General features: G+C 50.4%; 1 protein-coding gene across 2 annotated transcripts in view; it reads left to right on the top strand.

Moving 5' to 3' along the window:
* Window positions 1-16,011, top strand: part of dlgap1b (discs, large (Drosophila) homolog-associated protein 1b) — a 63,378-nt gene that overhangs the window by 33,420 nt on the left and 13,947 nt on the right. For both annotated transcript variants that reach the window (XM_030348778.1, XM_030348776.1), the window contains exons 2-5: window positions 938-2,107; window positions 3,735-3,952; window positions 5,519-5,699; window positions 6,884-7,178. In XM_030348778.1, the coding sequence (XP_030204638.1) occupies window positions 959-2,107; window positions 3,735-3,952; window positions 5,519-5,699; window positions 6,884-7,178 (1,843 nt within the window). In that variant the 5' untranslated portion in view covers window positions 938-958. The remainder of the gene's footprint in view (window positions 1-937; window positions 2,108-3,734; window positions 3,953-5,518; window positions 5,700-6,883; window positions 7,179-16,011) is intronic.

A 16,011-nucleotide genomic window follows, 5' to 3' on the forward strand; every position in this document is an offset into this window, starting at 1 on the left:
TTTTGCAATGTAGAAACTCAGTCATCGTAAAAAGGAAGTACTCCAAATGCTCCATTATTATAATTAATGCTATCTGGCTACTGCTGTATCATTGTGTACTGGAGGGTGTGAGGAGATGAAGTGTTCATGATGAGCATTTTCAGAAGAACAAGAGTCTTAATTATATCTAAAAGTGAGTTCGATAGAAGAGCAGCTTTAGACCAGAGACTGGTTTCACATCTCAACAATGTCTCCTGATGATGAGACCAAGGAAAATAATAATCAAACAAACAAAAGAATATTACATCTCCTATCCCTCATGCACAATCACACACACACACACACACACACGTGCGCGCACGCACACGCACACGCACTCACACTCGCACTCGCGCACACACACACACACACACACTCCACAGCTTCCAATCTCTATTGTAGTTCTAAATACACACTTTGTAGTCTATTGTATTCGGTTATAAATACACTCTTCCTCTTCTGGGATCTAAATATATGGACGGCCATCTTGATGTCTCGATTGGTCTTTGTTCTCCTAGATGTCACTTCACAGTGAGGAGACATCTGAGGGGGAGACGCAGGAAGGGAGAGAGAGATTTTGATTTGGAGGATTGGAGGGAACGGGAGATGGGTTAATAGATAGGGAGAAAGCGAGATGGAGCAGGAGAGAGAGTGGGGGAGAGACGGGTTGAAAGAGATGGGGAGAGTGGAGGGATGGGGAGAGGGAGAGAGACAGAGCGGAAGGGAGAGGGAGGAAGTGGTCTGTATTCTGATCCGAAGAATGACAAAGTGACAAAACCCATCACCCTCAAACAAAGTTCCACTCTGCTGTGAAATAAATATGCAAATGTGTGTTATTAATAATCCTCTCTCTTTCCTTCCCCTCTCCCTCCATTCCCTCTTGCCGCCTCTCTCTCTCTCTCTCTCTCTCTCCCCCCAGCTGTCGGACGCCCACGCCAGCATGATGACCACTAAGGGCCTGTCGGGCAGTCGTAGCCACCACCACGCCATGACCTGTGACCCCTCCTACGACCCCATGTCCCTTGAGGGGGCTTCGGCACACCGGCCATACTTCCTGGGCGGGGAGCGGGACAGCCACCCGGCGGACCACCCCTACTACGCCCAGCGTGGCGCCGCCCCCGACCTGGCCAGCTGCACCTTCCCGCGGCGCTACGCCTCCCACCAGCAGCTGGTCCCGTACACAGGCCCCCCCGCCGCGCCCGCCCAAGGGGGCGGGGCTAAGTCCGGGGGCATGTCCAAGTCCTGGGGGAACAACAACAACCACAGCCTCATGCTGGAGGAGCAGTTTGACGGACAGGCGGCGACGCTACGGCGGCACGAGGGCTACCACACGCTGCAGTACCGGCGCTGCGCCGCAGGGGGGGGCGGGGCCGGCGGGGAGCACCCGCGCAGCGACTCCCCCGGGCGCATCCGGCACCTGGTGCACTCGGTGCAGAAGCTGTTCGCCAAGTCCCACTCCCTGGAGGGGCCGGGGGGAGGGGCCGGCGGCAAGGGCGGCCCGGACGACCCCGGCTTCCTCCCGCCGTCCTCCTCCTCCTCCTCCTTCTCCGGCACCCTGAAGCAACACGGCCGCCGCAGCAAGAGCAAGGACCGCTCCCGCTCGGAGCCCAAGATGCGCTCGGCCACGTCGGGCTACTGGAGCTCCGACGACACGCTGGACCGCGAGCTGTGCCTCTACCACCCCCCCCTCCCTCCCCCGGCGGGGGGCGGCGGCGGGGGTAGGCCCCACCCCTCGGGCGTCATGACGATGGGGCGCCACCCCGAGAGGTCTCAGTCCCAGCAGTTCTTCATGGAGTCCTACAACACCATCAGCGCCACCCACCACACGCTCAAGATGTCCCGCAGCAACAACAATGTCAAGTGCACCTCCTGCGCCGTGGGGGGCGGCGGGGGAGGAGGGGGGGGAGTGGTGGGGCTGGGGGGAGGAGGAGGAGGGGGAGGGGGGGCTGCCGACGGAGCCCTCCAGCAGAGGAAGAGCTCGTGGTCGTCCAGCCTGACGGTGAGCAGGGCCAAAGAGGTGTACCAGAAGGTGGACCTCGACAACGCCCTGGTACCGGCTCAGCAGGGCCGCACGTGTCACTTCCTGCAGGTAGAGTGTGTGGCCGCTTCCTGTTCCTGTCCCGCACCCTGCATGGCCGCCGCCGCCGCCGCCTTCGACGTCACCATCATGATCATCAGCATCATCGTCATCGTCACACTGTCTGCCTGCTGATTGGCTGCTTTCTGGGTTATCGAGGCAGTGTGCCCCGTGGTTATTATGGGATATTTTGGTCCCCTGATTCATGGGATTATTTGGGGATTATTTGGGGATTATAATCTATCGGATCATTGCCACTTTGCGGCATTTATGTCGTGTTTCCCTTGCATGTCGTTAACATGACACCAGCTGTGTGTGTCCCATATGTAGGTTATGCATGGTTTCTGGTTGATTAATCAGTAGTTCTGGGAACCTACTCTGCATTAAACCTCATTACATACATGTGGCTCTGCATTAAGCCTCATTAGATGCATTATATACCTGCAGACACAAGATGGCCAAATTAACTCTACTATTCCAGATCCACTACACAAGTCTAACTGTATGCACTGTGTATGTAACTTAGTTGTGTGTGCCTGTACACACACACAGACACACACACACAAACACACACACACTCACACAAACACACACACACACACACACACACACAGACCCTGTCAATAGTCTAACTGAAGGCTTGATGATGTCGTGGCCGAGCGGCCGGTCACAGGACGGTTAGGGTGCACGTCACTGGTTATCCCTGGGGACCAGGTCAGCCCTGTATCCTAGTAACGGCGCAGTACTCTTTCTCTCTCTCTTTCAGTCTCTCGCTCTCTGGGAGCTCTGATGTTTAGAACAAGACCTCCTTTGTCCCCCTCTCTCTCTCTCTCTCTCTCTCTCTCTCTCTCTCTCTCTCTCTCTCTCTCTCTCTCTCTCTCTCTCTCTCTCTCTCTCTCTCTCTCTCTCTCTCCAAAGAGAAGTGGAGGGGTCTCACCCCTCTAACTTTACCTCTAGTGAGTGCTAGGGTAACTCCCCCTGGTTGACATTCAGCCTGCACACCGGGACAGACCTCCACACTCCTATGAACCCTATGGTCAGACCCAAACTGCTTTATCCAGAACTAGTTCCAGGGACTTCAGGGGCTGGTAGTGGTCTTTCAGAGCATTGTGCTCCAGGTTAGACTGTTGGGGTCATCAGGGATCCAACCCAGAACCTTTTCCTCTGAGTCGTCCACCGCCCCTTCACCACTAGATCCCGGGGCACCTCAACTTTTTCCTCTCGGGACCCAAAATACCATCTCAGTGTGTGCGTGGGACCAGATCAACCCCACACGAAGGGATCACCTATTCTGTGATTCACAAAGACCACCTGGATTGCCACCGCGAACGCTAACCTCTCTCCTCTCTCCTGGAACCTCTCTGCTCGCTCCTCTCTCCTGGTTCCCCTCTCCTCTCTCCTCACCTCTCTTCTGGCTCCTATCTCCTGGTTCCCCTCTCCTCTCTCCTCTCCTATCTCTCCTGGCTCCTCTTTCCTGGCTCCTCTCTCCTCATTCCCCTCTCTTTTCTTCTCTCTCCTCGCTCCTTGCTCCCTTCTCATCTCTCATCTTTCCTCTCTCCTCCTTCCCTCTCTCCTTCTCCTCTCTCCTTCTCCTCTCTCCTCCTCCTCTCTCCTTCTCCTCCCCCCTCTTGCTCCAAAGGTCCCCCAGCAGGAGGACTGGAGCCCCTTCTCTCCTCTGGGCAAGGAGGAGGAGATCCCGTGTCGCCGGATGAGGAGCGGGAGCTACGTGCGGGCCATGGGGGAGGAGGACAGCGGCGACTCAGAGGGCAGCCCCAAGGCCCTGCCCAAGGTCCAGGCCCGCCGCGCCAGCTACCTGAAGGCTACCCAGCCCTCGCTCACAGAGATGGCCACGCTGCAGTGAGTCTGGGGGGGCCGTGGCTGTGTACTTGGGTGTAGTAGGATCGTTAGAGTTCCCATAACATGCCACCGGGTGTTGTGATTGGCCGTTACAAGCCGTTTTGAGAGTCTCTTATGACATCGGAGGTGGGCGTGTCCACCTAGATGTGTGACAGATAGATAAGCAATGTTTGCTACAGTCCACTGGGTGAGTGGTAGACTGATCTATCCAGCACACATCTAGGTTGACACGCCCACTTTTGATGTCATAAGAGACAGATTTCAAAATGGCTTTTGATGGCTAATCACACCACACCTGGTGCAATGTCATGGGACCTTTAAAGCTGCAGTAATCGATTTTAAATGGGTAAAAACGTATAACAGTTACACATGTCTAGTACGTGGTGAGGGTTGATTCAAGGGTCATCCCGTAGGCCAGAAATATGTACTGCATATTAGAGTTATAAACAAGGTAAAACAGGTAACATCTAGCTAGCGCGTTGCATCTAGCACGTTGTATATAGCACGTAGCATCTAGCGTGCAGCTAGAGTTTAGCTGGAGAAGATCATGTTTGTGATGTGATAGGGGTAGAGTAAACATGTTTGATATAAATATTTATCAAGCCGCCGCGGGCTCCGTTTTAAGAGACACCCACGCTGCTCTATAGTCTATCCACAACATACCCCTCCTCGTTCAAGCTGTACGCACACTCCGCCTTCAAAGCCACCACGACGCTTTCCAAGCGCACACTTGACGACATTCAACTCAAAGACAAGTCTTACCAATGTGGGAATTAGAAGGAGTGGCTTCTCTTGTGTAAGTTTAGCTTCGCTTAGCGTAGCTATTGACACAAACTAATAATGACCTTTATTCCGCCACCATAGCACACACTCTGTCGCTCTCCCTCCGCCTTGCTCCCCCTCCATCCAAGTAGCAGTAATGGTGTTTTCCGTGTTCGGTGACCGCATGCTATTTTAAGAAGGACATTCACTATTAAACTATACTGAGGACAGTGTGTGTGCTTGTAGTTTATCTGTGTCTGTATACCATAATAATTGACTTTGCAAGCTTGAATAGTATTTGTGTAGGGCGTGTGTGTGTGTGTGTGTGTGATTGTGTGGGGGGGGGGGGGGGGGGGGGGAGGTTGGGCATAGGCGTGTGTGTGTGTGTGCAATGCATGCATGTGTGTCATGCTTCAGTCGATTAGATTAGCAGAGCTTCCTGATTGATCAGTATCAGTAAACAATATCAAGGTGGTCAGGAAACCACGTCCAAATCTGTCTATCTTCCGGTTATATGTATCGCTCTGATGCTCTGTCAATTAGATTATAACAAGCTTTTCGGGTCCAAATTAACAACAATATAACACAGAACAACCGATAACAAATGTGTTTATCTCCCCCCCTCTCCCCCCCTCCTTCATCCACCCTCTCTCCTACCCTGATACACCCCTTCATCCTCTCTCTCTCTCTCTCTCTCTCTCTCTCTCTCTCTCTCTCTCTCTCTTCCTTCTCTCACTTTCAATTCTGCTTCCCTTTCTCTCCATCCTCCTCTCTACCCCTCCACCCTCCCCTCCCTCCTTCCAGGATCTCGTCAGAACATTCCCCCAAGCTCCAGATCCGTAGCCATAGTTACCTACGGGCGGTCAGCGAGGTGTCAATCAACCGCAGCGTGGACGCCGTGGTCCCCGCCCACCTCCTCGCCTCGTCACCAAAGTTCCGTTCGCGTAACGAGAGCTACATGAGAGCCATGAGCACCATCAGCCAGGTGGGTAGGGGTCCTGGTGGGTAGGGGCCTGGTCGGTGGGGGGCCCTGGTGGGTAGGGGCCTAGTGGGTAGGGGGGCCTGGAGGGTGGGGGGCCCTGGTGGGAGGGGGGCCTGGTCTGTGGGGGGGCCTGGTCGGTAGGGGGGCCTGGTGGGTAGGGGGGGCCTGGTCGGTGGGGGGCTGGTTGGTAGGGGCAATAGTGGGTAGGGGGGCCCTGGTGAGCGGGGGGGCCTGGTGGGTAGGGGCCCCTGGTGGGTAGGGGGGGGCTGCTGGGTAGGGAGGCCTGGTGGGTAGGGGGGCCTCTGGTGGGTGGGGGGGCCTGGTGGGTAGGGGCCTCTGGTGGGTGGGGGGGCCTGGTGGGGTAGGGGCCTCTGGTGGGTAGGGGCCTCTGGTGGGTAGGGGCCTCTGGTGGGTGGGGGGCCTGGTGGGTGGGGGGGCCTGGTGGGTGGGGGGGCCTCTGGTGGGTGGGGGCCTCTGGTGGGTGGGGGGGCCTGGTGGGTGGGGGGGCCTCTGGTGGGTGGGGGGCCTGGTGGGTAGGGGGGCCTGGTGGGTGGGGGGCCTGGTAGGTAGGGGGCCCTTGTTGGTAGGGGGCCCTGGCTTTGGCCCCTCTCATAGTGTGGTTCGGTCTTTCCTAAACTCTTGTCAGGGTATTTTAAATATTGTACTGTAGATACTTTAAATAATATAAATTGCGTACTGTAGTAATACTTTACTTAAGATGCTGTAAATGCTGTACTGGAGATACTATTGTTAATGTTAATATTATAAACAGTGTAGATACTGTACTGTCGATACGGTAAATACTATAGATAGTGTTCTGCAGATACTTTAAACACGGTATCTAATCAGAAGAACAGACCACCACCACTCGATCGGTTTGCGTCAGAGGGCTCCCTCTAGAGGCTAAACCCGTGCTACTGCATGCCTCTCCCCTGAGGGGCTGATATAGTAACCCGGTCCCCTGCTGATGAGGCACACCCATCCTCTGCTTATTGGAACTGAATTAAACTGCCGTTTACAGGGGAGCCTTCGGCAGCCCTGCAGACCAAGAGTGAACGCAAGGGTGTGTGTATTAAAGTGTGTATTGGTGTGTGTGTGTGTGTGTGTGTGTGTGTGTGTGTGTGTGTGTGTGTGTGTGTGTGTGTGTGTGTGTGTGTGTGTGTGTGTGTGTTTGCGTGTGTGTTCAGGTGAGTGAGGTGGAGGTGAACGGCCAGATGGAGGCTGTGTGTGAGTCGGTGTTCAGTGAGTTGGAGTCCCAGGCCATGCGGTCCCTGGAGCTGCCCGGGCAGGGCTGCTTCCGCATGCGCAGCCACAGCTACGTCCGAGCCATCGAGAAGGGGTGCACGCAGGAGGAGGAGGAGGCCGCTGCCGCCGCCGCCGCCGCCGCCGCCGCAGCAGGAGGAGGAGGGGGAGGAGCAGGGAGGAGTAGCATCCCTCCTCCAAGGACCACCACCACTGTCCGCACCATCCAGAGCAGCACAGGTACACACACACACACACACACACACACACACACACACACACACACACACACACACCACACACACACACACACATGCACACACCCTGGTACACACACACAGTGAGTTTGTATGCTGCTGTGTGTTACATATTGAATTATGTAAAAAGTGCCCTCCATTATATGTAGTCCGTCATACAGCTCATTACAGTACATGTGTCTCATTATAATTTTGTTAAATGCATGTTCTGTGTGGTTAATTATTACCCCTCAGCTTTCAGTTCTCAAACATGGATGTGTTGTCGTTCATAATGGATAAGATTGGAGTAGAGAATGCTCAGTCTGTGGTGAAGGTCCACTACATAGCAGACAGAGGTCTTAGGGTCTCCCAACAGCAGCCACTGGTCTCTCTGGTGTCTCTCTGGTGTCTCTCTGCTCTCTCTCTGTCAGGGGGTCTGGATCAGAGATCAGTGCTGGATTTGCTGTCCATCTGATCACACGACAAAGTGAATAGAATGAATTGATGTGTATTGGTAGTTATTCATCTGCAGCAGAGAAAGGAGAAACACAATGATATTTCACACATGCTGAGCATGCGTGTAAGCGCGTGTGTGTGTGTGTGTGTGTGTGTGTGTGTGTGTGTGTGTGTGTGTGTGTGTGTGTGTGTGTGTGTGTGTGTGTGTGTGTGTGTGAGTGTGTGTGTGTGTGATAATGTTTGTTCATGGATCCTATTGGAGCAGGCAAGGATGTATGTGTTTGCAGTCACACCTTCTTGGGGAGGCGTGTGAAGTGAGGCGGATGTTGTGGTTGAATATTTCATGATGTTTCAGGGAAAGCTCATCACACACACACACGCACGCACGCACGCACGCACACACACACACACACACACACATATATGCAGAGAAATTGCAATTGATCAATAAGCCTTCCTACACACAAATATATCGGCCATGGAATTATGCAACAGCTTCTCTCTCTCTCTCTCTCTCTCTCTCTCTCTCTCTCTCTCTCTCTCTCTCTCTCTCTCCTCTCCTCTCCTCTCCTCTCCTCTCCTCTCCTCTCCTCTCCTCTCCTCTCTTCTCTACTCTCTCTCTATCTCCATCTTTTACTCCTCTCTCCTATCTCTTCTCTCCTCTCTCTCCATCTCTGTCTCTCTATGTCTCTCTCCCTCACTTTCTAACCAATCTGTCACTTGGGTTTCCTTTTATTAAATAATCTGTCTTCATTCTCTCTGTTCTTCCTTCAGAGAAAGTGGTTCCATCTCTTAGTGAGCGTAAAGCTGCTTTTTGGAGGTTAAAACCTGGACAGTAGCAGCCCTAGTGGTCAGACAGCGGTACAACATGCCTATGCACTGAGCTAGTTGGTGCTGGATGAATGATTTCAGACGCAGTTTGATCACATCTCCGTCTGAGGTCTGGCCTCGGCTAGTCCACAAACTAAACCCTTCACCAGATGATGTTTTCCCCGGGTATTGTTTATGAAGGGGGACCTCCCGGGGTTTGGACCCTGGTGGGGGCTGTCCTGCAGGTTGGGTGGGTGACAGGGTGGAGGGACTGTGTGTTTTTCTGCTGGGTCCTAATACTCAACCTCCATCAAAGGAGTAAACCATGTTGATACCTACATTACACATGATTATTAACAAAACACTTGATAACAAATCAATAATATTTAAGTTCAAAGGTAAGTAAAGATGGTTCCAAACTGAATGTATAAGATTAAATTTGAATGTTATAATCATGTAACTCATTTCAAGGAATTTAGTATGAGATTAAAGCGCAGTTTTTATAGTTCATATTATAGTTGATGGTTTTCTATTCCTGTGCGAGTTACCTCTATCTTCCTCCACTAACATCTATAGTGACACTATAGACATCTATAGTGATATATGGACTCCATATTTATGTGCTCTTATTGGGAGGGGAATCGTTGTCGTTGGTCCGGCAATATATTATTGATCAGAATACATATAATAGAGATGCGACAATATGAGCCACAACCGATTTTTGTGCAGCATGAATAAGCAGAAAACACTGGGATGGGCGCCACACAGACAACCACACACTCACGCACACACGCACACACACCGACACACACACACAACACACACACACACACACACACCACACACACACACACACACACACACACACACACACACACTAATCATTTTGAATAACCAATACCTTCTGGTCGTCACATAATCTCAGTCACATAATCTCAAACTTTTGGTAAAGAAAGGAAACTTGTTTATGAATTAGGACAGAATATTTTTGTAGAGGGATGCTAGTATTTTCCCCGGTTCTGAAACCACCAAACCGCTATTCAACCATTGTATAGGCCTACTGTATGTTTAACAGTCTGACGTCATCACTTACCAACGCATGCGTGGGAAAATGCGAGTGGATTCATAGCTCAAAAAATGTAATAATATTATTATTTTTCGCATAGCGTGTTCGCCTATGGGATTAAAGAAGTGGAAACAGTAGCAGGTATTGTTTTGAAGCTATTCCGTTCTGACACACACACATGCTCAGAAAGTCCCATCCCGGGAGAGGGAGGGAGATGCGCGTGCATAGGCACACGCACACGCACGTTCAGAAATAAGAGCGCATGTCCTCAGACTGGGTAGCGGACGGGGAATAGGTCTCCCATCATATCAGAGGAGCGCTGTAGTGTTTAAACCAGGCGGTGACATTATACTTATTATAATGACTTTACTCAAGTATCTGTTCGGCTCGCTGATCGGCGCGTGCGGCTACTGGACGCGGTTCCGTGAGTATACGCCCTTCGCTGTGTTAGAGAGAGTGTGTGTGTGTGTGTGTGTGTGTGTGTGTGTGTGTGTGTGTGTGTGTGTGTGTGTGTGTGTGTGTGTGTGTGTGTCTGTGTGTCTGTGTGTCTGTGTGTCCATCTGTCTAAGTGTGTGGCGCGACTCGCGCCCATCCCAGTGTTTCTGCTTATTCATGCTGCACAAAAACACATCGGTTGTGACTCATATTGTTGCATCTATATTGCCCGATCGATAGTATTGACGGACCAATGACAACGTCTACCCCCCAATAATAGGCCTACCACATAAATATGGAGTCCCCTCACTAACTGTTTTATCGATCGATAGAAATATTTCTTCTATAAATGAGTTGTAGTTGCATAAAAGCAGTAACTTCATTGTTTTTTTACATACCGATTTATGAATAAATAACTGGCTTGTGTAATTATTTCTTGAAAGATTCTACTCTGACTCTGTTTAAAGAGTTTTAAGTCGGCATCTTGTCTCTGCCTGCTGCTTCGCCCAAATCACTGCAGCCCACGGGGATGCCGCGCTCTGTCTCCCCCTGCCGGCGGGGGATCGGGGCAGCCGTTTCCCGCTCGCTGTCTATTTTAGTGCGGAGCGGAAACGCTAGTCTTGGCAACAACAGGTGCGCTCTACATCCCCGAAAGATCTAGAAGCGCTTTAAAGTGAAGACAACTTTATTATTATTGCCCTGATTACAGGTTCACGCTCAAAGCCCTCGGCAAATTACATCATATGCCCCCCCCCCCCCCACACACCTTAGCCCGCAGAGAGAGAGTGAGAGAGAGAGAGAGAGAGAGAGAGAGAGAGAGAGAGAGAGAGAGAGAGAGAGAGAGAGAGAGAGAGAGAGAGAGAGAGAGAGAGAGAGAGAGAGAGAGAGAGAGAGAGAGAGAGAGCACATAGGTTCAATTTCTGTATGAAATTACAGTAAAGTACATGCTGTTTTGTATTAAAACAAAGAGACGGCCAAACATAACAGTTTCTATCATATGAATTATAATGAAGCAGTGAGAGAGAGAGAGAGAGAGAGAGAGAGAGAGAGAGAGAGAGAGAGAGAGAGAGAGAGAGAGAGAGAGAGAGAGAGAGAGAGAGAGAGAGAGAGAGAGAGAGAGAGAGAGAGAGAGAGAGAGAGAGAGACACACAAACACATGGACAAACTCCTTAGCCTTGAGAGAGAGAGAGAGAGAGAGAGAGATTCTGTGACCCCTTTGCGGGACCATCTGGGGGACTCAAGTTTTCTCGGCAGCAGAAACTTGCTACTAATTCCAGTTATGATAACCCTCCAACACTCACACACACACACACACACACACACACACACACACACACCCCTTCACTTGCTATTTAAAGTCAGGACCTCAAGCCCTCTGTTCATACCAGACATGCACGCACCCACACAGCCACTTAAAACACACCCACTCCAAAACTCATGTAACACACACACACACACACACACACACACACACACACGCACATACACACACGCACTCACACACACACACACACACACACACACACACACACACACACACACACAGACCTAGAGTGGTTAGGTGGTGACACTAGTTGAGGATAGTTAAAAGGAGGATAACAGACCTAGATAAGCTAGTTTATGAGTAGTCAACCTGCGGCTAGCAGACCCACAGAGTCTATGTGATGAGGCGATGAGCTGTTAGCATGAGGTAGCAGACATACTAGGAGGCTTGGTGGTGATGCTAGGTGTTAAGTAGTTAGCATGAATCTAGCAGACCTAAGAACATAGGGTCATCCCTATGTTCCCCAGGTCATATGTTCCCCGGGTGCAAAGGGTTAGGGTCAGCAGGTTTTGGGTTATGGTTAGGGTTAGGGTTAGGGTGAGGGTTAACCCTAAACCTAACCATAACCAATCTGAGAGCCATTCTAACCAATCAAAGGTGAATCAGAGGCAAAAAAAGGCGGTACTTGCCCCTACCATCCTACGAAAAAAAAGATTTGCTCACAGGGTCCTATGTTCCCCGGTCAGCAGGGAAAATATGACCCGGGGAACATAGGTACGCTCCCGTGGTTATGCTAGGGGACAATAGCTGGCTAACCAGGCTGTGAATGCAGCTGCTGCTAATCTGAAAAGTGACTTGTTAATATGTAGAGTCTACATATTAACAAGTCACTGTTCAGAAGACTATAACTTAATAGTCATTGTAGACTAATAAGTTATATCAGTTTCTCTGACTTTTGAATGTTACATTTAAATAAACACTGCTAAACATTGCTCAAGCACTTCTTCAGCACACGGTTAAAAGTGTTTGTTCAGCCATCTAAAGCCACTTAAACCGCTGAATTTGAATCTTTGCTTTCCTTCCAGTTCCACCGTGATCTAGAAGCGGTATGGGCCTTTATTGTCTTCACCTATAGGTGGCGGTGTTTGACTAGTCTTCACTTGTTTAAACAGCAGCTGAGTGCATACATGTTAGATGTGGATGGTATTCATGTGGCCTGCCTGTTAGATACTCCTCCCAGATAATTCCCTTTTCGTATGAGTTATCCGTCCATTTCCAACCATTGTGTAATTGGTTAAATAAGTCCCTCAGAGTAAGCGCCTCACACATATCAGACTTTACCAAAGATCATTCACAAAGAACACTCTCAAGTTCCAAACAATAACTTTAAACAGCAGCTTCTGATACAACTGACAAAGTGACTGAGGGTGTGGGTGGTAAGGTCTGTGGTGTGTGTGTGTGTGTGTGTGTGTGTGTGTGTGTGTGTGTGTGTGTGGTGTGTGTGTGTGTGTGTGTGTGTGTGTGTGTGTGGTATTTCCTGCAGCAGGTTAATTAGAGGCCAGGTGAGCCGCTAAGCTACACTGTTTATCCACAGCACTACAGCACTAAGCTACGGTGCTAAGCTACCATGCTAAGCTCAGGGGCCTCAGCTTCTCTGCAGAGGAAATGGAAGATCAAAGATGGATTCTGTAACCCTGGAATTATTTATCAAAGTAATTCATAAATCACACAGCAGACGTCTGTCTGAATACTTCTATCTACCCCCCCTCTCTCCCTCTCTCTCTCTCTCTCTCTCTCTCTCTCTCTCTCTCTCTCTCTCTCTCTCTCTCTCTCTCTCTCTCTCTCTCTCTCTCTCCTGCCTGCTTGCCCAGTACACCTGCAGGTAGCTTTGAAGCTCAGTAGGTGTGTCTGACAGGAACACATACACGATTCCTGCCCCCTGAATCAAAGTTTCAGGAACATGCTGCAGACAGTGCATGTTGGGTTGTCTATATTCCTTGTTGGTGCGCACAGGCGTTTTGGCTTGTGTGTATGTGTGGACAGTATATCTATGACTGTCGTTTGCTGTGTTTTTAAGAGCAAAAGAAAGAGTGAGAGAGGGCGGGCGGAATGGAGAGAGAGAGAGTGCAAGAGAGAGAGAGAGGAACTGTACTCTCTTTCTGTTCTCTGTTCTCTTTACAAAACCATTTTTGCATTGCTAAAGCATATAAAACAACAATTATCTCTCTCTCATCGCTCTCATTCTTTCTCTCGCTTTCGAACAGCAAAAGAAGAAGCTCACATTCAATGAGAGGGGGAGGAAGGGTCAATTAAAGAAAAAAATAAGAAAGAGAAATACTGGGGAGAGGGAGGGATGTGAGGGATGGATGGGGGAGAGAGAAATGAGGGAGAATGGTTGAGAGAGTTTGAGAGGTGGATAGATTGGAGGTAGAGAGGGAGGGAGGTAGAGAGATAAAAGGGGAGAGGACTGCCTCCCTTCCAGGAAAAGCTATGTGTGTGTGTGTGTGTGTGTATGTGTGTTTGTGTGTGTGTGTGTGTGTGTGTGTGTGTGTGTGTGTGTGTGTGTGTGTGTGTGTGTGTGTGTGTGTGTGTGTGTGTGTGTGTGTGTGTGTGTGTGTGAGTGTGTGTGTGTGTGTGTGTGTGTGTGTGTTTTCTGTAGCCTGGGGATAGATTGTGTGGCTAGTCATGGCAGTAACTGATATTTAAATTGCTACCCTTTACCAGAGGAGTCATTATATATTACCTGATGTTCCTGGAGGTTTGACAGGGAATGCAGATACAGGTCATTAAGGAGCAGGTAGGGGTTAGACCGAGATATACAGACATAGTGAAATCAAGACGTCTCTGATTGTAATTATCTATTTGTTTTGGAAGGATCTCGGATGTGTCCGTATTCTATTCCGAAGAATTATTGAAGACAACATAGTTCGGTCTACTTTTAGAGTCAACCACTAGGCACCGCCACAGGCCTTTCCTCATTAGCGCCCTCAGCAACGTCATGGTTGTAAAGCAGTTTTGCCTGTTGCCTGTGTTGTGTGTCACCGTCCTGATCGTGTAAAATCATAACATGTCTCTCACCCCCGCGCTAGAGGTCGCGACGACAACGGTAGGGCTCCTACTCAGAAGACTGGACCTCCTAATTCAGGAGTCCTATCAGACTATTTGAAGTTTCTTTGTTTGGAAGTTGTGTGTTTGCCGGGGGAGTGAATTCTGTTGCCAAGGCAAAAGGGGGAGGGAGGGAGGAAGGGAGTGAGACAGTAGGAGTGTGTGTGTGTGTGTGTGTGTGTGTGTGTGTGTGTGTGTGTGTGTGTGTGTGTGTGTGTGTGTGTTATAAAAGGATGCTAGGTGTTGATGTTTACTTACGACTTAATTGGTCCAAGTCTCTTCAGGCCTGGAATGCTTTGATTTGATCCTCAGCTACCAGGCTCTTCTGATAGGCTCTCGCCACAGGAAGTCACTCGTCCCTCTCCACCTGAGAGAGAGAGAGAGAGAGAGAGAGAGAGAGAGAGAGAGAGAGAGAGAGAGAGAGAGAGAGAGAGAGCGAGAGAGGTGAGGGAGTTTGGGGGAGGGAGGCAATGGGAGATGGAGGGGTGGGGGTAGGACTTGAGGGATGGAAATTAAAGAGAGATGGCATGGCTCTGGTAAACTCTAATTAGAAATAAGCACACCCACTCACAGACACACACACACACGCACACTCAGCTTCTGAAAGCTTCCCCTCTCCCAGTTCAGCACATATGGCAGTGATTTTCTGACTTCCTGCAGAACAAAGTCGACCCGGCCAATCAGAACCCGTTGGCTGCGGCCAATCAGAACCAGCCTTGGGAGCCTGTTTACTTTGAGAACGCCTGTCGCAGATGCCATTGTAGTCTGGACTGACAGACAGACAGACAGACAGACAGACAGACAGACAGACAGACAGACAGACAGACAGACAGACAGACAGACAGACAGACAGACAGACAGACAGACAGGCAGGCAGGCAGGCAGGCCTGTCTGTATGTGTGTTTGTGTGCGTGCGGATGTGTTTGTGCTGGTGTGTGTGTGTGTGTGTGTGTGCGTGTGTATGTGTGTGTGTGTGTGTGTGTGTGTGTACTTGAGAGTGTGTGTACTGGGTGGTTTAGCTTCTCAACAGTGTGGGAGGGCCACAGTGTAAATTAAAGACTTCACTCTGAAAGTGTGTGTATGGTGTGTTCTTGTGTGCGTGTGTGTTTGGGTGTGTGCGTGGCTTGCGCGTGTGTGGCTGCAGACAGACCAACCCTCTCTTTTTTTATATTCTAACCATTAAAATAAGTCTCTCTTCCTCTCTCTCTCTCTCTCTCTCTCTCTCTCTCTCTCTCTCTCTCTCTCTCTCTCTCTCTCTCTCTCTCTCTCCCTCTCTCTTTCATCCTTGCTTCACTAACCATGTGAAGGAAGGGGGAGGAGGGGGTTCATAGGCCGTTTATTGAGACCAGGAGGGCTGGAGAAGGAGGAGGGGGAGAGAGAGAGAGAGAGAGAGAGAGAGAGAGAGAGGAAGAGAGAGAGAGAGAGAGAGAGAGAGAGAGAGTGAGAGAGATGAATGGGCTTCAGGAATGCAGCAGATAAACTAATGTTCTCAGCAGGAGAGCTGGAATGTTTAAGGGGATTCTCTCTCCACCCTCCCTCCCTCCCCTCAGTCCTAACGGTCTCAGATGGTACTCACAACAGACAGACACACACAGGGGTGAATGACGTGTGTGTGCGTGCGCAACAGTTTACCCACACACACCAAAAGTACCGTCTCGTCTTTCTCCCTCTCTCCTTCTTCTGCCCCTCCCCCACAGGATG

This window comes from Gadus morhua, chromosome 23, assembly GCF_902167405.1.
Source record: "Gadus morhua chromosome 23, gadMor3.0, whole genome shotgun sequence".
NCBI lineage: Eukaryota > Metazoa > Chordata > Actinopteri > Gadiformes > Gadidae > Gadus > Gadus morhua.